Below are 22,132 nucleotides of genomic sequence, written 5' to 3' on the forward strand. Positions count from 1 at the left end.
CTAAAATAAAATAGAAAAAAAAAAAATAGAAAAAAAATTTTTATTATTATTATATTCTGGTGTTTCCATAAAGACAATCATTGCCATATTTATACTATTCACTGCGACACATTTAGATTTCAACCTCCGTCTCGAATATATAAAAACATAAACACTTTTGAGCGCGTTTTTTTTTCCATTTCTAACTTTTCTTCCACCTTTTTATTTTTTTATCTATGCCCGTCATTTCAAACTTGAAAGAAACTTTGGCTCTAGTTGGAACTGATCCTTCTACCCGTGAAAATGTCATTACTCAAACCGCTGTTGCTACAACAGAAGATTGGTACTACTATACTGGTCTTGTTCTTTTGCAGAAATTATCAGCGGCGCTTGACAAAACTACTACTACTACTGCTTCGCGCACACCAACTGATTTGGAAGCCTCATTACTCAAGGACATGTATAAACATCTCAATGCGTACAAAAACCAAGTTATCAACTCGAAACGATTGGAGGAAATTCAAACAAGATTTTACTTATTAACATGGTTCATTAATACTACCAACTCGAAACACTTTGTGGACACTAGACTGAACCTCAAATTGCCTAAAGACTCCAATTTAGTAAAACAACCTATCGATAACAACAAAACAACACATGATCTTTCCGACACTACAACAAAAAAATCATACCCTTCTTCTTTGGACAAAACCTTATTGGATACTGATAATCTGATTCAACAACTTATCGATAATAATGAATTGAATCAAATTTATGATCATTCTTGGCCTTTCATTCAGAAATTTTGGTCTCATCTCAATAATGAACAACAATCATTGGTACTTAAAACTATTTTATCAAAACCTGTGCCAGTGGATGTCCCTATTGCTTCTTACTTGACTTCTCTATGGCGTTCCTATGAAAATTCTACACGATCCGTACTCACTGAAAATGTCAACAAGTTCTCTTTGAAAAAGTTGACCTTGGATCAATTGAATGAATTACAATGCTTATTCCCTGCTATCCTTCAAGTTGATACCTTTGTTACTCTATATATGGAAAAACTGGTACCTCAAATTTATGTACAAGAAAATGAATGGGCTTCTGGTCTTCGGCCATTACAAGGATGGGATGAGTTGGAAACAAAGAATGATTTCGATTCTTATTTGTCTGCTCTGGATCAGTTTGCTGATAAATTGATTGATGGTCCTTTTCGACTAGTGAAAGCACGTATCACTTTTCAAAGATTACGATCTACTCTTCTTCGTGGTGACTATGATCAATCTTTACTTTTGGCGTAAGTAATTCAATCCCAAATTAATCACATGAACCAGCTAAACTCTTTTTTTTTCCTTTTTAAATTATTATTATTATCCAAATAGTTACTTATCTCAATCTCGTGTCAAAATGAACAGTGATGCCAATTCTCCTGTATCCAGTCGTACTAGTGTTTTCCAAAGATATACTCAGACACAAGGGATTGAGGTAAGAAATTTATATTATTATTATTATTATTATGTTACAGTCGAATGATTTGTGTACTAACGTCAAATGTGTTGATAGATCCCAATTCTTGGCAATTGCAGTATACCTGAACATGAAGAAAATCAAATAATTGTGGAATATCTGACAGCCTTGATCAGTACTCAAAAACTCACTTCCATAGATATATTTGGCCCTTATTTGGATCTCGAAACTTTCCTGGAACCATTGCAAGCCAAAGCGATGCTTACTAGTGGATTGGTAGGCAAGGATGATATCACTTCCTGGTCCAAAGTATTAGGTTCTACTGCTTTTGAAAATCTGGTCGAGAAAAGTACTTTGACTTTTGGATCTGCTTCTATTCATCAGGGTACTAACAGACTCACCAAAGATGATGCCATATCATTATATGTTACCATCAAGAATATACCACGTTTGACTATTCGTGTGTTCCCTATTGATCTCTTCAACTATTGGAAATTGCACCCAAAGGATATCACTATCAAGAATACGAACAAGCTAGATGTGGATGGTCTTTGCCCAATTTATGAACATCGAATTGATTATACAGATGTACCTTCTCTCCGCGTAATAAATGAAAAGTTCATCTTTGGTGCTTCTCAAAATGGAAAGGATATTGTACTTGCTCCAGAAGTTTTTCAAGGTCGTGGTGCTTGGATGATTGATTTGATTGGTGGTCAAGATCAAAGTCGTGCTATTGTTCAAAAGGTACGTTTGAAAATAATGGGATATCATGGATTTATATGTAAAACAAAAAAGGATAACTAATCCTTTGTTTTTATTTGATAGGGATATTTACGTCATATGGTTCAAAATACAGCTGCTGGTCATCTCTTCCTGATACTAGATGAAAATTACCAACCTTTGATTGATTCCTGTTCTATCTGGTTTGAAAATGATTCCTATGAGGTAAATCTGTACATCTATATATATAATTATATATTTATTTGTCAATATTAAACCTTATTATTATTATTTCCATTCTTTAGGCTGATAAATATGGCAATATCCTAATCCCATATCGGTCAACTGAAGGCAAGCAAGTTAGAGCTCTTTTGACTACAAAGGATGGATACTGTCAACCCTTCGAATTCTATCATGAAGAAGAAGAGTATTCTCTAAAGGCTTCATTTTATTTGAACTACGAAAGCTTGATACCCACCAAACAATCAAAGGTAAATATAGAAAAAGAAATTTGAAAGATAGTTCCACTTCTTTGGGTACTCATTATTTATTGTTTTAAATTAGGTCATCGTGACTCCATATCTCAGAATACAGAATCAACTTCTTCCGGAGAAACTTTTGGAAAAGTTATCTTTGCAGGTGGAAACTACAAATTCGAAAGGTGTCAAGAGTTCTATCTCCAAGAATGATCTGAAAGCAAGCAAAAACAAACCTATTGAATGTGATTTTACTGTTCCCAGCTCACGTAAGTTACTAGTGCCAGTTTTATATATATATATATATATATAGATATACCAAAATAACGTTATACTTACTTTTCTTTTTTCTTTTTTGTAACATTTTGTAGTGACATCAATCAAATTTATTTTATCGGCCCAGGTCAAAACTATGTCGCATGATCAACCATGGAAACAACTTCAAGTCACTAAAGTAATCACATGTGATAGATCAGATCAAGATGACATTAATACTGCTTATCTTCGTGCCACCTCTTCTGGATATTTTATTCATGTTATTGGAAAGAATGGTAAGAAGAATATGATTTTATAAATGTTTACTGAAAATCTTCTTTTTTATGATACTTAGGTGAACCTCACAAGGGTCAATCATTCGATATATTATTTAAACCTGTTTTTACATACAATTCAACTACTATCACTATGCAAACAGATGAAAATGGAATTATCACCCTGGGACCTTTGGATAATATGGAAACTGTGACATTGAATCGAGGTTGGAAAACTTGGCATTTGCTTGCCGACAATTGGGAATCGGTTGGAAAAATTGATGAAGCTGTCTTACCTCGTAACATTCAATTTTATGCCAATACTGAATTCAATCTTCCTTTTCCTGTGACTGAAGATACTACTTGTACATTATTCCAAACTGGATTTCGTGGGTAAGTTGATAAGAATATATATATGTATATAATAAAAAGATAATCTTTGCTCATGCTTTCTGTATTCATTTCTTTAGTTTACCTATCATTGATGTCTCAAAACAACTGCGTTATTCTGAATCTACTGTCACTGTGGTGGATGGCCTACCTGAAGGATCGTACTGCCTTTATATATCTAGACCTCATCTGCGACATGTTAATTCAATCGAAGTCAAGATTGTGGACGACAAAAAAGGTGCCATGTCATCATCTTTACTAATGGACAACAATTATTGGAAAAATTGGATGATAGGAGATCGAAGCTATGGGGAAACAACTGATGGTCTGATCAAACGACCTTTATGCGTTGACAAAGTTCAATCATCTACAGAACAATTGACCTTCAGATTGAAAGACTGGACACCATCCTCTTCAGCTTATGCTATTGTGACTTCTAATGCATTTTTACCTTCTTGGAGTGATTCTCTCTTTACTACTCAACAGAAAAATATACAAAACAAGCAACTACTTTATCAATCACTGGGTCGAAAGGGATTGGATCACATTTATCTTACTGGCCGAAAAATCAGCGAGGAATACCAATACATTCTCAATCGATCCAAGATGGACAAGTATATTGGTAGTGCCCTTCCTGAGCCGTCCTTATTGGTGAATCCAAAGGTAATCAAAGGAAGGAAACGATTTTCATGGGTATATTTTGAATGATCATTATTAACATTTACTTGCATGCATAGAAACATGGTTCCACTACGGTGAGTACGCGTACCACTGATCAAGGCAACAAACAATATCAAAAGATGTCGGAGCAGCAAGGGAGAATTCGTTCACAACTCTGTTCAGCACCGTGTAGCGGCAGGTTCCGTGATGCATATGAACGCACCAATCTCAATTTTGGTAAGACTTTTTAGCTAGATGTAAATTGTTTCATAGATACTAAAAAAAAAATATATATATATATATATGTATATGTTTGAACAGGTTTTTTGAATCAAAGCTCTCCAGTTCTTGTGCTTCAAGTGAATGATCAAGGCGAAGTGACGATCGATCGTGACCAACTTGGTGAAGGCAACGTCATTCAGGCAGTGATAGTATCTGGTGATCAAGCTGTTAGTCGAACTCTTGTTTTATCTGATAAAGATGTGGACTTGAAAACTAACGATCAACGACAAACTGACCAAGGATTGGATGTAAATGCGGCTTATCTTCGAAACAAAATGATTACTGTGATTTCCTCTGTTCATCCTCAGAACACTATGATCATAGATCAAGCTCAACAAGAATCTGAAATTGTGGATAGTCAAGATATGCTATTGGATGTTTTCAAACTACTGGTCCCTACCGAAGAAACTTCACTGGCAAAATTCGACATCTTACGAAAATGGCTTACGTTGGATAAAGAAGAAAAACTGAAGGCACATGAATCGCTAAATTCTCACGAATTAAACTTATGGATCAAACACAAAGATAATGATTATTTTGAAGAGAACATCAAACCCTTTATCCAGGTAAACATGATTTAAAAAAAAAAAAAAAAAAAAAAAAAAAAAGAGTAGCAGATGCTGTAGATACTGACTTTTTTTTCCCATTTTTATATACGTGTAGAACAAGATTCATAAAACCTTTATGGATGATTATTTGATTGATGCGGATTTGACCAAATACATCGATAGTCTCTCTTTATTCCAAAACTTGAATGTGGTAGAAAAAGCATTATTAGCAAAACGCCTCCCTCAAGCTCTTCCTGTGGTATTGCAATTCTTCAAAAACAATTACGAGCCGTCCTTGTCCGATCAACCTTTCGATACTGTATTAGCTGGAAATGCGCTTGCCGTTCCTCTTCCTGTTCAAACTGAAGCGGTATCCTATTCTGCGCATTCGATTGAAACAGCCACCTATCTATCTCGACCCATTGCTCCATCCGGTGCATCAAGAACTGCAGCTGCCCCTATGTCTAGCTTTGGCCAGGCACCACTATCAAACAGAGCAAATACTCGTCTTTTTTCGACAAAATGTATGGATGAATTCGCTAGTTCTTCTTCTCAAGATGATGTCGATGTTTCATTGGAAATTGATGGTAAGTGGAGATGCGAAATATAAAGAGATACTTATATGAATAACACTTCGTAAATTCAATGTAGATGATATACCAACAAACGAGAATAGTGAAGGACACGAGGATGAAGATGATGATGATATTGATATGATAGCCCTCCGTGAAAAAGCTGCTAGACAACGTCAAACTCGAAAGACTTATGAATATATGGAATCGACATCAGAATGGAAGGAACAAGAATACTATGGACAGGATGCTCATCTCATCAAAGCGAATCAATTTTGGATTGACTATTTGGAAAATAATCTTGATCTTTTTGTATCCGGCGTAAGTATCTGTGAATCTATGTTGATATGCTCTTATACGTATTACAACATTTTCTTTTTTTTTAACATGATTTTATTTTATTTGTAGAACGTTATTTATGCAACATCTAATATCACTGAAATGATTTTTGCCTTGGCCATCAGTGATCTTCCTATGAAATCCAATATCAACTATCAAGTAGCATCTGATATGGCAACTGGAAAAACTACCATTACGGCAACAACTCCATTGATGGTATTTTATCGTACATTGAAAGTAAGTATAAAAAGAATACAACAAAAATCTGTAGTATATAATACTAATTATTATATATTTTGAAGGAATGTACTCAAGCCGCAATTGCCAGTCCATCCCTTTTGCTTGGTCAACACTTTTTTGAAAAAACAAGTGACAACAATGGTGAAGCTGATGATCAACATATCGTGGAACCCTCTCAACTTCTAGCACGTACGGTTTATGGATGGCACTTGGCTATTAGTAGTAAGTGACTTATTTACTTCCAAGTCTTTTTAAAATCAATCTATATCTCATCTTTGTTTACTATTTTTCTTTATATTTAGATATATCCACCAAAACGGTTATTTGTGAAGTGACATTACAAATTCCTACAGGTGCTATTCCTCTTGGTGAAACACCTTATTGTCAATCCAAGAACATATTAATCAAACCCTATACAACTTGGCATGAGGTGGTGGGCTTATTTTACTTCCCTACGCAAGGAAACTATCATCATTTTGCAGTGACAATTGGCGAGCGACAAAAGAATCAATTGGAACAGCAAGACAATAACATGACAACAATGGCATTAGTGAATCAAACACAACCTTTATCCTTGACAGTGACAGAAATGGAAGGCGAACTTCAACGAAACACGGAAACAGCATTATCTGCCTATGCATCATGGTCGGTAGTGAATAGTACGGGTACTGGTGACGACGTGTTAGCTTTTGTGGCTAATCATGTAGATAAACTTGATTCTTTGGACTGGTCTCTTGTCATATGGCGTATGACACATTATTCATTTGCTCGCTGCCTTCTATCGCTCTTGAAGGGTCACAAATATTATGTGAAATCTATCTATGCGTACGGTATCTATCATGGCTTTCCCGACATCATCTCCGATCTCTTGGTACAAGAACGATCCTTTTTACTGGAATACACTGGTATTGTATTTGATTCCCCTTTGGTTCAATGGAAATCTTTCGACTATGATCATTTCAAGATACTTGACTATTATCCCATAGCAAATGCAAGAGGTAAATAAAAACTACATACAAAAAAAAAAAAAAAAAAAAATAGAAAAGAAATCGTAGACACACTCATTTTATTTTATTTTATTTTCATCTTTTATAATTATTGTCATTCAGTGCATTCACTTGGTGGTTCAAAAGAAATAGCCAACAAGGAATTCTACAATCAGTATGATCAATTTTTGGATTATTTGAATCAAAGTACACATAGAACAGCGAATGATTACGTGATACTTTCCATCTATTTGGTCTTACAAGAACGTATTGGCGAAGCGCAACAAATCTATCAACAATATCTAGAATTATCCAAACACAGAGTGGACAATGATATTGCTGCCATTCAAGCAGATTACCTTGGTGCTTATCTTGCTACTCGAGTGAAAATAGGAGACAATGTGGATATTCTAGCAATCAAGGAGACAGTGGCCAAATATAAATCATGTGGCTCTTTACGTTGGCGACGACTCTTTACCTCTCTGGACAAATTGATTACTCAAGTGGAGAACAACAATGATTTACAAGAAAACGATATGATCGATACGCAAAGTAAAGCAACTATAGGAACCGATCCAGTATTTGATTTCACCATTAAGGATAATCAAGTGATTGTACGACATGCCAATGTGACCCAGATTCAAGTAAGATTCTACAACATCAATGTCGAATCCATGTTCTCCAACCAACCCTTCTTGAACAACGCCAACAAAATGTTGAATTATGGATGGGTGAAGGCTAATCACGTGGAAATAATCGATTTACAAGAAGAATCTGACAATAACAACGTGGTGATGATGGATGATACGGATGAATTGGAATGGGTAGGCGTATCAAAGGTGAAACCACGTCGTCATGCTGTGGGTATTCCATTGGTGGGTGATGTGCTCGTACAAGTACACGCTCATGGCAAAACTCAATGTCAAACTCACTTCCAACATACTTTGACAGTTCATGTCTCCGAACCTTACGGTGTGGCACGTGTCTTGGCATCTGCAGAAGAACGACCTTTGCCTGGTGTTTATGTCAAGGTGTATGCGAAATTGAAGGATGGCAAAACAGAATTTTGGAAGGATGGATATACAAATCTGACTGGTGTGTTTGATTATATCAGTGTTACTCAAGGTAATGCTCTCATTGGTGATTCCGAAACTGGCAAGCTTCAAGATGTGGTTAAAACTATTCAAAAGTTTGCTCTTCTTTTCTCAAGTCCTCAACATGGTGTAGTTGTCAAGGAAGCGACAACTCCTTTTTAGTTTGTTTGTTTTTTTTTTTTCTAATTCTTCGTTTTTTATTTTATTTTTATCTTTTTTTCGTTAGTTTATTTATTACTAAGTTTCTCTTTTGAATAAACCTTTTTTTTTTCCAAGGATTGGTTTTTGTATATGAAGTTGGATAATCATATTCATAAAAATCAGCTTCAAAACGGTTCTTGATGTTTCTTTTTTTTTTTTCATAGGCGACCTTGTCAAAAAAAAAAAAAAAAAAAAAAAAAAAAAAAAGGAATCATACTATTGGGCTTTTTTTTTTCTAGTAAGAATGTCGATTCCATGCTCTTGTATCGAGTATACAGCATAGGCGGGATACGATGTTCCTTTCTTCACGTGGAAAGCCATAGTTCTTATAGATCTTTACTTTTTTTTTCAAAAATTCACATTCTCATAATTGTTCCTAGTTTCTAGTGACTTTCAAATCTTCTTACTCGTGATGATGCATTATTATCTAATCACACATAAATACATATAGACAAGAGGTAAGGTATAAGCGTTTATTAAATATAGAAAGAAAAAAAAAAAAGAGGAGGGAGTATAAGACCAATAGTCAGATATCAAGTGCAGTGATAAAAAAAAATTATATATATAATGAACTAGGCATCCACATTACCACTGAGAGCATAGACAAAGAAGAGTACCCATGCGACAATGAAAGCAGCAATAAAGATAGTAACAGAAAGTAAGCCCAATCTAGGGAAGGCATCATCGTCGTAAGCATCTTGACCATTTTTGGCGAGTTCGATTTCACGATCATTTTTCTCTTGCATATAAGCTTGACGTTTTTTGCGGCCGGCTTCCAAAGCATTTTGATACCACACGCGTTGAGCAATCCAGAGAAAAGAGATTAAAAGGAAACCCACACATGCTAAACATAAAAAGAGAATCATGACGCCTGTGTATGCTTGATTAGCAGTATTGTCTTGCACCACACCCACCACAATATCAAGAATCGTCGTACCAATATTATTCGAGCTTTTGTAAATCCCCAATCCAGTACCAATATAATCAGATGGAAGAATCATACCAATCGAAGTAATCATCGCAATAGGACCAAGAGCAAGTGAGAAACTGTAAAACACCATGCCCACCACTGCATTGACATAGGTCCAGCCTAGTAAAACTGTACTGAGAATCAGAAAGATAGCAGATCCAAGTACTAAAAGAATCATAACAAAATAAAAATGAAATTTGATTGTTGAGTGATACCGTATATTATATAAAAAAAGGAGTGACTTACAAACAATGATACGGAGACCAATGACGTCCATGAAAATACCCAACAGAGGAGTAGCAACAATAGGCACGACTTGAGATGCACTAGCTTGATATCCAGCAAGATTTTCAGTAGTATGGAAATGTAGATTGATGAATTCAGTAGAGATGGTCTGGAATGATGACCAGACAGCAGCGTATAAAAATTCGATCAAGATGATGAGCCAATAAAGAGCAGGGAACTTGAGCACACTACGCCAGTGGAAAGTCTTCTTTGCTTTGAGTTTGTCGAGTTCGGCTTTGGAGGCAGTAAATTCACCACGTAGTCTTTTCACAATCAATGCATATATTACATTCATCAAGATAGAGAATCCACAAAGAATAAAAGACAACCAGAACGGCCAAACCCAGTCATTAGTAGCAGAAGCAATTGGATTAGCAACCAAAGTACCGAGAAAAGTGGCTAGACGACTAATAGATAATTGAAGACCAATGGCAACGGCCAAGTTATTAGTACGGAACCATTTGGATAATAAAGATTCTTGCATTGTCACCTAGATGATTGTCGTTTCAATACAAAAAAAAAGGTTGATCAGTACTTTTTTTTAAAAAAAAAAAAAAAAGGATATATATTTTCACTTACAATAAGACCACTACCAATTCCAAAGACAACACGGCCAACAATCATCAAAGGAAAAGAGGAATATTTGGCAGCTATAGCAGTTAACAAACTACCAAGGATGACCAAAATATTGACAACCAAGGTACCCCAAACGGAACCAAACATATCAATAAAAAGACCACCGAGAATAGGGAATACAGTATTGATGATTGAAACAGAAGAAGACAAAACACCATACTTAGCATTATCAATACCTAGATGCTGTGATATACAATTAAAGAATGAGATTTAGAGATTATTTTATCAGTAAAGAATAATTCATTATTAATCCAAGTTGACTTACCGCTTTGATAGGTTTTTTCAGGGCACTAAGAGCACTTGAAGAAAAATGAGACCCCACTAAAAAAAAAAAAAAAAAAATGTTAAAGGTTAATGTCATTTCGTCAATTGAGGGTGAAAAGACTTACATGGAAGTAGCAATGCAGTACATAACGCAACTAACTTGTATTGCCATGAAGCTTTTGCGAATATTGCGTCTGAATCGTTTTGGGTCGTTTGTTGCTCAGATTGGTCATAGTCTGAAGTAATGTGTGTTTGTTCATATTTCAAAGCGTTATCCACTTCTGAATCGTATGCTGTCTTTTCCGAATGCTCCATTCCCATGTTTGCTGGAATGATAAAAAGGGAAAGGAAAAGAAAAAAAAAAAAGAAAAAGAAAAAAAAAGTTACTTTATAAGAATATATAGGCGGAAATCTAAAACAGAATTTATCAGATTTTAGGTCCTTTTTTTGGGTGTACATTGTAACGTTCGATAATTGATTATCAGATGGTCATATTTCCACTCGATTCCGTTGTTCTCCTTTGGTATGATCTTCTTGATAAGTGATTTTAACGTTCTGTCGAGATTTTTTTTTTTTAATTCTTTGGATGATATTACCATAATTGGCACATGTATTTACCTATTACAGCAAAAATAACTCGAAAAAAAAAATTATATACACTTTCAACAAATAAATATTTTTCGTAACAAGGGATTAAGAAATCGGAATCAAACTGACCTGTGATACATGACTTGAAGAAAAAAAAAAAAAAAAACTTAATGTGATCATGGTGAATAAAATCAAATCACCATCAATAAAAAAAAAAATAGTTGCTATTAAAAAAGGTACATTTGTTTAACATCAAACTATCTAGTGTTACTAATACAATGATCTGCTAGGTCCTTTTAAACATCCATAAAAAGATATTTTTCCATTGGATGGAACATTGAGAAGTCTTAAGGTCACACCATCGCATTTTATTTTCATCAACCGCTACATAATAAGGATAATCTTAATGTTATAAGAAAAACCAATCATCATAAAGGATACATCGCTCTAAAAGAATACATCATAACCATCGCTGTTGCTTTCTTGACTCGCGATCCCATTTAAACATATTCAATTATAATAATTTATTGCAGAGCATTGACAGGGGAAAAAGAATAAATAATTTGTAAGAGTAAATAAATTGTCTTTTCCATCCTGACATCACTTGTATCTCTTTATACTTCCATAACTCATTCAAAATCCGTCATCACTGTATCATATTTGGACCGAACATAGATGAAGATATTCTCTTTCATTTGCTTTAATAACAGTTCATACCTTACCTCCCAATTTATAGAGTAAAATAAAAAATAAAAGTCAATATTATCATTTCTCATGCAATAATAACCATCATTTCATGAAAATACCATCATTGGATTCCTCTCAAAAAAGTAGTTTAATTCCATCTAATACCGTTTTATCGCTTACATTACTACTTATTCTGTAATGATCACTAAAAGATTTCATCGATTTTTTGAAGAATTGCCTGATGACCCCCTGACGATTGACTTTTACAGCTAAAATTTGGCTGAGGAGTTCGAAAATTTTGGCTGTAAAATCCAAAAAAATCGATTCCATTTTTTTTTTTTTTCATCTTGTGTGGAAAAGCAAAAACCTTGACTTTTCCTTTTCTTGTTCAAAAGTCATCACATCAAATCTGGACATAACATAAAAAAAAAATCATTTTCTTTTCATTTACCTTATCATTTTTTATTTATCTTTGACAAAAAAAAAAAAGGAGGAAGACAATCATCCATTATACAACCAAATTATTCACTAAACTAAATTACAACAAAAAGAGAAATAGGGAGAATGATAGTCAAAAAAAAAAAAAGGAGAAACAATATATACATAAAGGAAAGGATGATTTAAAGGTCAATATTGGATGAAGTATAATCACCAGAAGAATGGTTGTAATGAGCTAAAGTCATGCTAAGAGGAGGAGTCGAGGGACGTGGTGGTAAAGTTCCAGAAATGGTAGTTGTGTTACAGCATGCATAGGCGGCAGTGGTAGCGTTATTCGATGGTTGATAATAATCACAATGGTTGTTATAGGGTATTGAAGGAAGTGTAGTATCATCATCCATCATAGAATCAGGTGAATCATAACCAGTATTGATTCTTTTGTTTGTTGTAGGTAACAAATGGTCCTCCAACTACAAAACAACAGCATTAAAAAAAAATATTAGACATATGTTAACATGATAATTGAATAACATACCATATTGTTTTTTCTTTTATTGTTTGTGAATGCGGAGTGCATGTTATTTAAAATAGAATAGGGGAAGAGAAGGGAAAGAAAAAGCATAAGTCTGATTTGCTCCTTTTATCTCTTTTTCCGCCACCTTGTTTAAATCTCCAACCGAAACAATTGGACTTAGTTTCCATAGTTAAGCCACAAATAGCTCCAACTTACTCAAAAAAAAAAAAAATGAAACCATGTATTTACACTATTCTTTTTTTTTTTTTCTTTATTTCATTCAATATACAAAAAAAAAAAATATAAAATTAAAAGTATATACAGTATAATATTGTAAATAATGATGCCGTGGATAAACTATTCAAATATATTAACAATTTCGATCCTTTGGTTCCAAATAAGTCAAATCCAAAAGTTCAAATGCATGTCGTTCGCTAGTCACTTTGAGTTTTTCACCTTTTCGAAAGAATCCATGTGAGGTTACTTTCAATCCATTCACCTTTTTGGCACGTAATCGTAAACTACGATTGAAATGACCAGATCCAGTCCAACCTATATTGGAATACATGTAAACATCGTGTAAACAGGTTTATTTTTTCTTTTTCTTACTAAGAATGGCTACAGGATAATCATCCCATGGAACTACAATCAAATCCACACGTCGATAAACAGGATCATTTTTGGAGAGCCATACACATAGAGCTTGCCCAGTTGAATGGATACGAGTTTTGATAGTATCATCATCATCATCATCACTGGAGTTGACTGTACCAAAATTGGTCATGGATAGAATATCTTGAATATATCCAAGTGATTGTAAACGATCCACACAACCTGTCAATAATTTGCTAGCCACTTTATCATCCGGATGGGTCACTAATATGTCCACATCACCTGATGTTTGTTTACCACGTCTATAATAAAAAGGAATCACATTCAATCAAGATACCTCATCAAAAATATAATTTTACCTATAAGAGCCACAGATTGTAAAATCACATCCTGATTGATATTCTTCAAGAACTACACGGAATTCTTCAATGATGATTTCCACTTGTTGTCTTGGGATAGGTTGTAAAAAGTCATCATAATATTTGATACCCAAAAGTTGATCCCTGCTGAGAGATTCATTCTTCTTGACCTCTTCCAATGTTCGATGACCTTTGTGATACCATTCCCTAGCTGTTGTTGCACCAACCCCTATTTCATAAAGTCAATAAATATAAACTAATTCAAATATGGATTTACCATGGATGTTGTAGAATAATTTGAGTGTTTTAAATTCTTCATCTTCTTTCAACGTTTCTATCAAAAATACCAAAATATGTAAACTATATTCTTGTTCTTCATTCTATTCTTTTTTTTTTTTGTTTTAATACCTAAATCTGGCACCGTTCCTTTTTTTAAATAATCTTCTACCTATGATATAATAAGATACGTTGAATTTGTAATTCTTCTTCATAATAATAATAATAATAATAATAATGCCCACTTACAATTCGACCTGTTTTCTTGCCAATTCCTTTCAATTGAAAAGCTTCATTCACTGATTTGATTTTATAAGGGTAACTCTAATAACCAGAAAAGTTAAGTTCTATCCTTAATCTCACCATCCTTTCTTTACCTTGATGGCAGCAGCTGCTTTTCGATATCCAAGACTGTTGATAGTATCCCCTTTCAGTAGTAAAAACTAATGTAAATAACAATGATCACTTCCAATATATACGAATATCTTACCTCTTAGTTCCCTAGAATGTTCTAAAGATTCAAATATTTCAACCAGATCTTTATTAGGATGATCCAAAGGAGAAGGTCTCTCACAAACAAAGGATGTAGAACGATAAACATTTGTTTCTGTCCACCAAGGATGTTCATGTTCCAAAGATGATTCTCCAGATGTTGTAGTTTGATAACTTGGTTGTTTCCTATAGATGAACAAATAGAATAAATAATAATACCAAAAAAAATGTTGTTGTTTTTACTTTAAAAGCTTTTGTTTTTTCTTTTTTCTTTTTCCTCCGTAATCATCTATAAAGTTAACTTTTGATACTGGTATATGAGATTGTTGACGATAAATATCATAAATATCATCCCAAGATCGCATTTGTCGAGGCCGATCATCATTCAAGGTGGTTGCTGGTATCTTTTGTTCAACATGAATTCGATATGGTGCTGGATCAAGAAATCGTCGTTGTGTAACACTGGTAAAAAGCAGGATGGATGAAAAAAAAAAAGGTTGTCAATTTGATTCAAATAATCATTTCTTTTTTTTTTTTTTTTTTTTTACCATTCAAATATCCATTTCATATGAATAATGGGACAAGTGGTCTAAAGAGGAAAAAAAAAAAGTCAATAAAATTGGTCAAGTGTACTAATGAAATCAAGATTTACATTGCTGACATGACGTTTAATACGATGAGGACTTTTCAAACAAGTAATAATAAAAGTAGCGCTGGAGATTGACGAGGAGCATGTTCCATCCAGAAGAGTAATGGCATCTTGAATTCCCTTTAGCTTATCCGGGTCCAGTTTCAGAGGCAGAATGTAAAATATATGTTGGGTAAACGGTAAAGTGGAAGTCATGGAGTAATATGGTTATAAAAGGAATGGAATGAGGTCAACTCCAAAAAAAAAAAGAAAAGAAAAAGGTTGTTAGATTTCGGCTAATGAAATAAAACATTATAAGAGTGGAAAAAAAAGAGAGAAAAAGAAGAGTGCATTTTTTTTTTGCGTTTGGAACATAGCCCATCAATAAAAGGGTCCTGTACCGGAGTTTTTTTATCTTTTTTTTTTTTTTTGTTATGAAGGTCGATTTAATAAAAGAAAACACAGGAGGAGGGAAGGGATCGATCAACAATGTGATAGTATTGTATTATTTTTTTTTTCTTTTTTTTTTTTTTTTTTTTTTTTTTACCGAATGTTGGGATTCATTAGATAGAGTTAATCCATTTTCTTATTTCTTGTTTCCTATGTGATTTTCAAACACCGTGCTTCTTAGTTGGGACTCGCAGCAGATTCCTTTTTTTTTCTTTTCTTTTCTTTTCTTGTCTTAAAAATTCACTTGTTATCAATTGGAAAGGAATGAAAGATCCAAAGTTCATCCGTTCAAGTCCACCTAGTCAATGGATTCGTTATTTGATATCAACTGAAACGCTATGGACAGCTCCACTTGTTATATTGGCTTTTGCTACTTTGATAAGATTCGCTGTGGCATTAAATCCATACTCTGGTAAGTTTACATACAAAATACCTACGTTTACTTACGCCATCTTGTATATTTGTTTTTTAAAGGTTATGATACACCTCCATTATTTGGTGATTATGAAGCACAACGACATTGGATGGAGATCACAACTCATTTACCTCTTCAACAATGGTATCGATACGACTTACAATGGTGGGGTCTTGATTATCCTCCTCTTACTGCTTATCATAGTTGGCTTTGTGGAAAAATGTAAGTATTCTAAAGAAATAATATCATATGGTAACTCAATAATTGTTTGTTTTTTTTTTTGTAGTGGAGGATTCATTCAATCTGAATGGTTTGCTTTGGACACGTCGCGTGGTTATGAATCTCCAGAAAGCAAATTCTTTATGCGAACAACAGTCATTATCTCTGAATTGCTGATATATATCCCTGCCGTTTTTGTATTTTGTCAATTGGTATATGGATCTCAAGGTTACTTAAAGAAAGTAATATAAAAAATAATGGAATGCAACGATATCATCTCATATTTTTATTTATTTATTTATTTAGCATGTCTCGGCCATTCTTATTCTCTTACAACCTGCATTGATAATGGTGGATCATGGTCATTTCCAGCAAGTGTGGCATCATTAGCATTGTCTAAATGATTAAAACAGTATTTTGATTATTTTTTTTTTTTACTGTTTTGGGTAGATTTAATGGAGTGATGCTTGGCTTTAGTTTATGGACAATCATTGGATTACTATCTCATCATTATATCTTGGGTGCTATTGCTTTCTGTTTAGCCTTAGGTTTCAAGCAAATGGCATTATACTATGCTCCAGCTGTATTTGCTTTTTTGTTGGGTCGTTGCTTCATTGAGGACAAGGGGTAAGTATATAAAACAAAACAAAAAAAAAAAAAAATGAAGAGCATTCACATGTATTTTTGTCATAGGATATTCTTATTTACCAAACTTGGCATCACTGTGATCATCAGCTTCGCTTTGATGTTTTGGCCATGGTTGAAAAACGTGGACGAATTGGTTCAAGTGATTCATCGGATATTTCCCGTTGCTAGAGGATTATATGAAGACAAGGTAGCCAACGTATGGTGTACATTAAATATATTTATCAAATTACGACAACATTTAAGTCTAGATGCGACCATGAAATTAAGGTAAGGCAAATAAAAATGTAAGATCAAGCTTATATTTTTTTTTTTTTTTTTGGTTTTGTTTATTTGTTTAGTTTGGTGGCTACATTATGTGTTGTGATTCCAATCAGTATTCATCTTGGATTATATTCTTCTCGACGACGATTTATCTATGCTCTTGTCAATTCATCCTTGGCATTTTTTTTGTTCTCTTTCCAAGTACATGAAAAGTCAATTCTTTTACCTTTATTACCTGTGACCCTTTTGGTGTTGGAAGAACCTGTAGCAACTAATGTGATGGTAAATACTGCCATGTTCAGGTAAAAGAAGGGAAAAAAAAAAAAAGAAGAAAGATAAGAAGATCTTGACAGCTGACAAGTTTTTGTTGGGGGGAGTAGTATGTTTCCATTATTGAAACGTGAATCTTTGGTACTACCTTATTTTCTGACTCTCATCCTCTGGAATTGGCTTAGTGGTATTCAAAATATGGAAGGCATGGCATCTCGTTGCTTGATCTGGGCAAGTTATAGAAGAAGAAGAAGAAAAAAGAATGATGATGATATTAATTTTATATTTATTTATATAGGGTCCTCAAGTTGTGTTTATGGCATGGCATGTAGTTGAATCATATATACCACCCCCTAATCATTTACCTGATCTTTATACTGTGATCAATGCCGTATTTAGTTGTAGTATATTTGGATTATTATTTATCTATTTTGTATACCGTCAATTTACTTTAGTACCCCAAAGAAAAGATAAAGTGAAATCACAATAAATAAAGACATTTTATTTTTATATTCCAAAAAGAAAGAGAGATCTTATCCTAATAGCAACAAATCGTCAAACGAACTTTGCATATATCTACACTAATCTACATGTTCCATCCTATCCATCTATAGTTATTCAGCCTTGACAACTTTGACTTGATCCAATCCAAATTGACTTGTATATAAATAATCTTTAATGAATGCAGGTAGATAATACATCAAAAGGTATTTGAATGAGCTTGTACCAGCTGTAATGTATCGTGGAGGGTGAGATAAAAGGATTTTGTTCACTACAATATCGGCAAATACATCAGTTGGTGTTGAATGAGGACCTGTATAATAATAATAAAAAAAAAATTACCAATTTCTTTCTTTTTATATATATATATACCCATTAATAATCAATATTCACATTTACCTTGAGACATTGTAGCTCGTCGTTTGATAAAACTAGCCACTGAGGTATAAAGGGAGTTTTCAGGAAGAGTGATGGATTCAGTGGATGCTTTCCCAATATTACTTGTAATGGCACCTACAACAAAATAATAAAATAGAATATTAAAAAAAAAAAAATCTGACATCTATATCTATTACCTGGAGCAACCACCGTAACACTAATACCAAAAGGTTTTAATTCCAATCGTAATACATCTGACATGGAATGTAGAGCTGCCTTGGACATGGCATACACCCCAGCCCATGGCATAGACGCATATCCAGCTACTGAACCTACATTGACGATTTTACCATGACCTTGTTTTGCCATCAAAGGAGCCACTGCTCTAGCCATCGATAATGGTCCAAACACATTTGTTTCCATACATTTCCTTGCATAATCCATATCAACATCCAATAATGCCGACACTGCACTAATATGTCCTCAAAAAAAAAAAAAATCATCATCAGTTGAATCGTCATTATCACGGATGTTCACTTACGGTATCCCAGCATTATTGACCAATATGTCAATATGACCTTCTTTTTCAATGGTCATCTATAAGGAAAGACAAACTTTTGAAATTAAAGAGAATCATCATATTTGGGCGATAATCACTGGGATAACCGTTTTTTTTTCTTTTAATCTTACTTGAATGGTTTGTACAATAGCAGTGGCATCTGTAATATCAAGAGCAAGTCGTTCACATTCTATTTTTTTTTAAAAAAAAAATGAGTCTGGTTCCATAAGATGCTTTCTCTATCCCTTTTACCTTCTAGTCCTTGCATGTTGTCTATATTGCGAGCTGTAGCATATACACGATATCCTTCTCTTTTCAAAAAAGACCTACATATTTCATATCCTAAAAGCATAGATTAGCATGTAGAAACATATTTCCTTTCTAACTTTACCAATACCACCACGTGTGCAACCTGTCACCAATACAATTTGAACCATTAATGCGTTAAAGAAGATAAGAAAGAAAAAAAGTGAGAAAAAAGAAGTCGGAACGAATAAAAAAAAAATCCTTCTTTTTTAAGAACATACGAGACCAAAAAAAGGTTGATGGTATCACATCGATCTGATTTTTTAAAAAAAGGCAACAAACATGGATAAATGTGATTTTTCTTTACTATTGCTCTATTCTTCGAATTTAATCAGTATACGCATAAAATGTTTGTGATGAATCTAGTCGCGAAAGTCATATGCCTGACCTAGATTTGAAGACAAAAGAAAAAAAAAGTCAAGGACAAAAAAAAAAAAAAATGACTCACTCACCATCATCATATGATTCGATAGAAAAAACAAAAAAGAAAGATTATTATTTTTCCTTTATTCTCTGTAACTAAAATAGAACTATTTAGCAATAGGTTTGACTTGATTGATACCAAGAGTACGAGAAAGGAAATAATCCTTAATAATATAGGGTAAATAATAAAAGAGTAAAAAGGTGATAGAATTGGTTCCAACAGTGATATAACTAGAAGGTTGACTAACTAAAATTTTTGATACTACTTTGGTGGCAAAGACGTCAGTGGGTGTAGATGATGGTCCTACAAAGAGAAAAAAAAAAAAAAAAAAAAGTTGAGTGAAAAATACCTTTACTATTATCAATTACCTTGTGACATATTAGCTCGAGCAAAAATGAATTTGGCAACCGATTTGTAAAGTGAGTCTTCCGGAACCGATACAGTTTTAGTGGCAGCATTACCAAAGTTGGAGGTGATAGCACCTAATCAAAAAAAAAAAAAAAAAAAAAAAAAAAGTCAATATGACTAAGCCTAATTCAAAAGTATTTCCTTATCTTGTTGTATTACCTGGAGCAACTACACTGACACTAACACCAAAAGGCTTCAGTTCCAATCGTAAAACATCTGACATAGAGTGAACAGCTGCCTTTGACATGGCATAAACACCGGCCCATGGAGTTCCAGCATATCCGACAATCGATCCAATATTAACAATCTTGCCTGATCCTTGTTCAGCCATTTGTCGTCCTACCACTCGACACATAGATAAAGCTCCAAATACATTAGTTTCTATACATCGATGTGCTACTTCATAATCTATATCCAAAAGTGCTCCCACGGCCCTATCATCATTGTACACAAAAAAAAAAAAGAAAGGATGATTCAACATTTTTCATTTCAATAGATTCCTGTACCCACGGCTCTTTTTTTTTTTAATTTGCTTACGGTGCCCCAGCATTATTCACCAAAATATCTGAAAGGAAAAAAAAAAAAGAATAATATGTTAGATCAGATATCTTGTTTTCCCAAGGACAAATAAAAAATAGTATCATTCCGAATATTCTTACCAATTCTACCAGCTTGATCCAAGACTTGCTATTAAAAGAGACATATTATGATTTTTAATTAATTAGATAAAGAATGAATGGATTTTTTTTTTTTCATTTGTTTACCTTGACACAATCATTAACAGAATCGAGATTATTCACATCCAAAGCCAACTTGGTACAATTATATTCTAGTTGAAAACCAACATTTTCAGTAGGAAGTACTCTATTATTCTTATTATTGTTTTACCTTCTAGTCCTTTCATACTATCTATACGACGCGCAGTAGCAAAGACTTGACAACCTTGAAGAGAAAACTGTTTACATAATTCATTACCTAAAAAAAAAAGTTAACTCTTGTTTTCTTGTTGTTCTTCTTATTCAACTTTATTTACCAATGCCACCTTCAGTACAACCAGTCACCAAGACAACAGGAGAAACCATATTTATTTCTTAAATGAAAAGGAAAAAAAAAAAAAAGAAAAGAAAGAAAAAGAAAGAATAGAACTATGTAAGCAACATTGATGAAAAAAAGGGACACGTATTTCAACTCCCGCATACGCACACATATATATCATCGTGAAATCAACGTAAAATACATCATCACAAGCAAGTAAATTCATAAGGAGAGATTCTCATCTTGACTATAAGTAAAATGGATGAATTACATAGTAAAATTTTAGATTCGATGTTCTAAAGGATCATCCGACTTTAGAAAAAAAAATCGCTCAACTACATTGAAACTCCTTACGTTTTATGCGTGGAAATCGAGGGGAGAGAGAGTGTGTGTTGATGATAAAAAAAAAAGGGGGGGGGAGAAAGATTTTAGTGTGGTGCGGATTATCCAGTTTTAGTGAATGATACATGTCTAAACGAATCAAGTGTAAACAAAGTTGGGAGATAAAATGCCTGACAGCGGAGCTCCAAATCCGGCAAAACCGAGAAGATGGGAAGTTCTTTTATTTGAACCATAAAAGTAATGATATGAATATAGATAGATACATTATAATATAAAAAAAAAGTGCATATACAAAGGTAGAAAAAAAGAATGTATAAGAGGTATGAAAAGGGGAATAATAATGATGATGATGATTAATAAAGAATGGAGGAATGATGTGTTGGAGGAGGTTGTTCTTGATTACTACATTGTTTTGAAGTGGGTTTCTCCAATTCTGGTTGTTGTAATGCTTCATAATCGGGAAATGAGAAATAAGTGGCTTCAAATAAACTATTACTGTGTGGATGATGATGATGATCATTCGTGGCTGAACGTGGTGATGATGATGATGATGATGACATGAGCAATAACCATTGTTTAAATATGGATGGTAAAGATGATCGATGAATATTATTAGTATTATTATCTATAACCATTTTATATATTATATAGTAAAAAGTAAAAAGGAAAAAAGAAAAAAAAAG

The 22,132-nt window shown here is 33.6% G+C and overlaps 7 protein-coding genes across 7 annotated transcripts; 2 read left to right on the forward strand and 5 right to left on the reverse strand.

Moving 5' to 3' along the window:
* The first annotated feature begins 196 nt into the window (after positions 1-196).
* Positions 197-8,569, forward strand: BX664DRAFT_298784 (uncharacterized protein). Its single transcript, XM_051542284.1, has 17 exons — positions 197-1,276; positions 1,362-1,464; positions 1,543-2,190; positions 2,272-2,391; positions 2,472-2,657; positions 2,731-2,911; positions 3,014-3,193; positions 3,253-3,565; positions 3,643-4,225; positions 4,300-4,459; positions 4,544-5,070; positions 5,168-5,639; positions 5,704-5,945; positions 6,033-6,200; positions 6,266-6,425; positions 6,506-7,201; positions 7,313-8,569. Exons 1-17 carry the CDS (start codon positions 216-218, stop codon positions 8,443-8,445), a joined length of 6,933 nt encoding a protein of 2,310 aa, XP_051398926.1. The 5' UTR covers positions 197-215; the 3' UTR covers positions 8,446-8,569.
* Positions 8,570-8,942: 373 nt separating this feature from the next.
* Positions 8,943-10,968, reverse strand: BX664DRAFT_335370 (major facilitator superfamily domain-containing protein). Its single transcript, XM_051545884.1, has 5 exons — positions 10,765-10,968; positions 10,641-10,696; positions 10,319-10,558; positions 9,701-10,229; positions 8,943-9,619 (listed from the first exon to the last, which is right to left on the reverse strand). Exons 1-5 carry the CDS (start codon positions 10,958-10,960, stop codon positions 9,057-9,059), a joined length of 1,584 nt encoding a protein of 527 aa, XP_051398927.1. The 5' UTR covers positions 10,961-10,968; the 3' UTR covers positions 8,943-9,056.
* A 2,042-nt stretch (positions 10,969-13,010) lies between these two features.
* BX664DRAFT_359810 (uncharacterized protein) lies at positions 13,011-15,520 on the reverse strand. The gene is made up of 12 exons (XM_051548112.1): positions 15,258-15,520; positions 15,154-15,194; positions 14,849-15,067; positions 14,604-14,791; positions 14,491-14,540; positions 14,363-14,437; positions 14,246-14,285; positions 14,115-14,171; positions 13,838-14,066; positions 13,476-13,780; positions 13,182-13,418; positions 13,011-13,055 (listed from the first exon to the last, which is right to left on the reverse strand). The coding sequence occupies exons 1-11, from the start codon at positions 15,447-15,449 to the stop codon at positions 13,237-13,239; spliced, it is 1,578 nt and encodes a 525-aa protein (XP_051398928.1). The 5' UTR covers positions 15,450-15,520; the 3' UTR covers positions 13,011-13,055; positions 13,182-13,236.
* Positions 15,521-15,922: 402 nt separating this feature from the next.
* On the forward strand, positions 15,923-17,989 carry BX664DRAFT_335377 (glycosyl transferase; the record flags this gene model as incomplete). The annotated part of the gene is made up of 9 exons (XM_051545885.1): positions 15,923-16,095; positions 16,158-16,320; positions 16,385-16,559; positions 16,624-16,688; positions 16,768-16,944; positions 17,011-17,232; positions 17,304-17,528; positions 17,607-17,727; positions 17,795-17,989. The coding sequence occupies exons 1-9, from the start codon at positions 15,948-15,950 to the stop codon at positions 17,984-17,986; spliced, it is 1,488 nt and encodes a 495-aa protein (XP_051398929.1). The 5' UTR covers positions 15,923-15,947.
* BX664DRAFT_335383 (uncharacterized protein) lies at positions 17,990-19,389 on the reverse strand (the record flags this gene model as incomplete). The annotated part of the gene is made up of 6 exons (XM_051545886.1): positions 19,187-19,389; positions 19,066-19,124; positions 18,917-18,972; positions 18,573-18,847; positions 18,397-18,510; positions 17,990-18,310 (listed from the first exon to the last, which is right to left on the reverse strand). Coding segments are annotated over exons 1-6 (800 nt in total), but the record flags the coding sequence as incomplete, so codon positions are not given.
* A 276-nt stretch (positions 19,390-19,665) lies between these two features.
* BX664DRAFT_335387 (uncharacterized protein) lies at positions 19,666-21,387 on the reverse strand (the record flags this gene model as incomplete). The annotated part of the gene is made up of 9 exons (XM_051545887.1): positions 21,276-21,387; positions 21,106-21,162; positions 20,961-21,047; positions 20,837-20,901; positions 20,732-20,759; positions 20,610-20,637; positions 20,232-20,506; positions 20,033-20,146; positions 19,666-19,967 (listed from the first exon to the last, which is right to left on the reverse strand). Coding segments are annotated over exons 2-9 (839 nt in total), but the record flags the coding sequence as incomplete, so codon positions are not given.
* Positions 21,388-21,456: 69 nt separating this feature from the next.
* Positions 21,457-22,124, reverse strand: BX664DRAFT_335388 (uncharacterized protein). Its single transcript, XM_051545888.1, has one exon. It carries the CDS (start codon positions 21,967-21,969, stop codon positions 21,670-21,672), a length of 300 nt encoding a protein of 99 aa, XP_051398932.1. The 5' UTR covers positions 21,970-22,124; the 3' UTR covers positions 21,457-21,669.
* Between the last annotated feature and the right edge of the window lie 8 nt (positions 22,125-22,132).

Source organism: Halteromyces radiatus (assembly GCF_025201355.1).
Source record: "Halteromyces radiatus strain CBS 162.75 chromosome Unknown BX664scaffold_5, whole genome shotgun sequence".
Taxonomy (NCBI): Eukaryota; Fungi; Mucoromycota; class Mucoromycetes; order Mucorales; family Cunninghamellaceae; genus Halteromyces; species Halteromyces radiatus.

Coding starts and splice junctions, on each gene's coding strand:
- BX664DRAFT_298784 (XM_051542284.1), top strand. CDS start 216: ATGCCCGTCATTTCAAACTTGAAAGAAACTTTGGCTCTAGTTGGAACT. Junction 2,392..2,471: donor TTGAAAATGATTCCTATGAG/GTAAATCTGTAC, acceptor TCCATTCTTTAG/GCTGATAAATATGGCAATAT. Junction 6,426..6,505: donor ATGGCACTTGGCTATTAGTA/GTAAGTGACTTA, acceptor CTTTATATTTAG/ATATATCCACCAAAACGGTT.
- BX664DRAFT_335388 (XM_051545888.1), bottom strand. CDS start 21,969: ATGATCATCATCATCATCCACACAGTAATAGTTTATTTGAAGCCACTT.
- BX664DRAFT_359810 (XM_051548112.1), bottom strand. CDS start 15,449: ATGACTTCCACTTTACCGTTTACCCAACATATATTTTACATTCTGCCT. Junction 14,438..14,490: donor AAGCAGCTGCTGCCATCAAG/GTAAAGAAAGGA, acceptor TCTGGTTATTAG/AGTTACCCTTATAAAATCAA. Junction 14,286..14,362: donor GCAAGAAAACAGGTCGAATT/GTAAGTGGGCAT, acceptor ATTATATCATAG/GTAGAAGATTATTTAAAAAA.
- BX664DRAFT_335370 (XM_051545884.1), bottom strand. CDS start 10,960: ATGGGAATGGAGCATTCGGAAAAGACAGCATACGATTCAGAAGTGGAT. Junction 10,559..10,640: donor TGAAAAAACCTATCAAAGCG/GTAAGTCAACTT, acceptor TGTATATCACAG/CATCTAGGTATTGATAATGC. Junction 9,620..9,700: donor TGGTCTCCGTATCATTGTTT/GTAAGTCACTCC, acceptor TGATTCTTTTAG/TACTTGGATCTGCTATCTTT.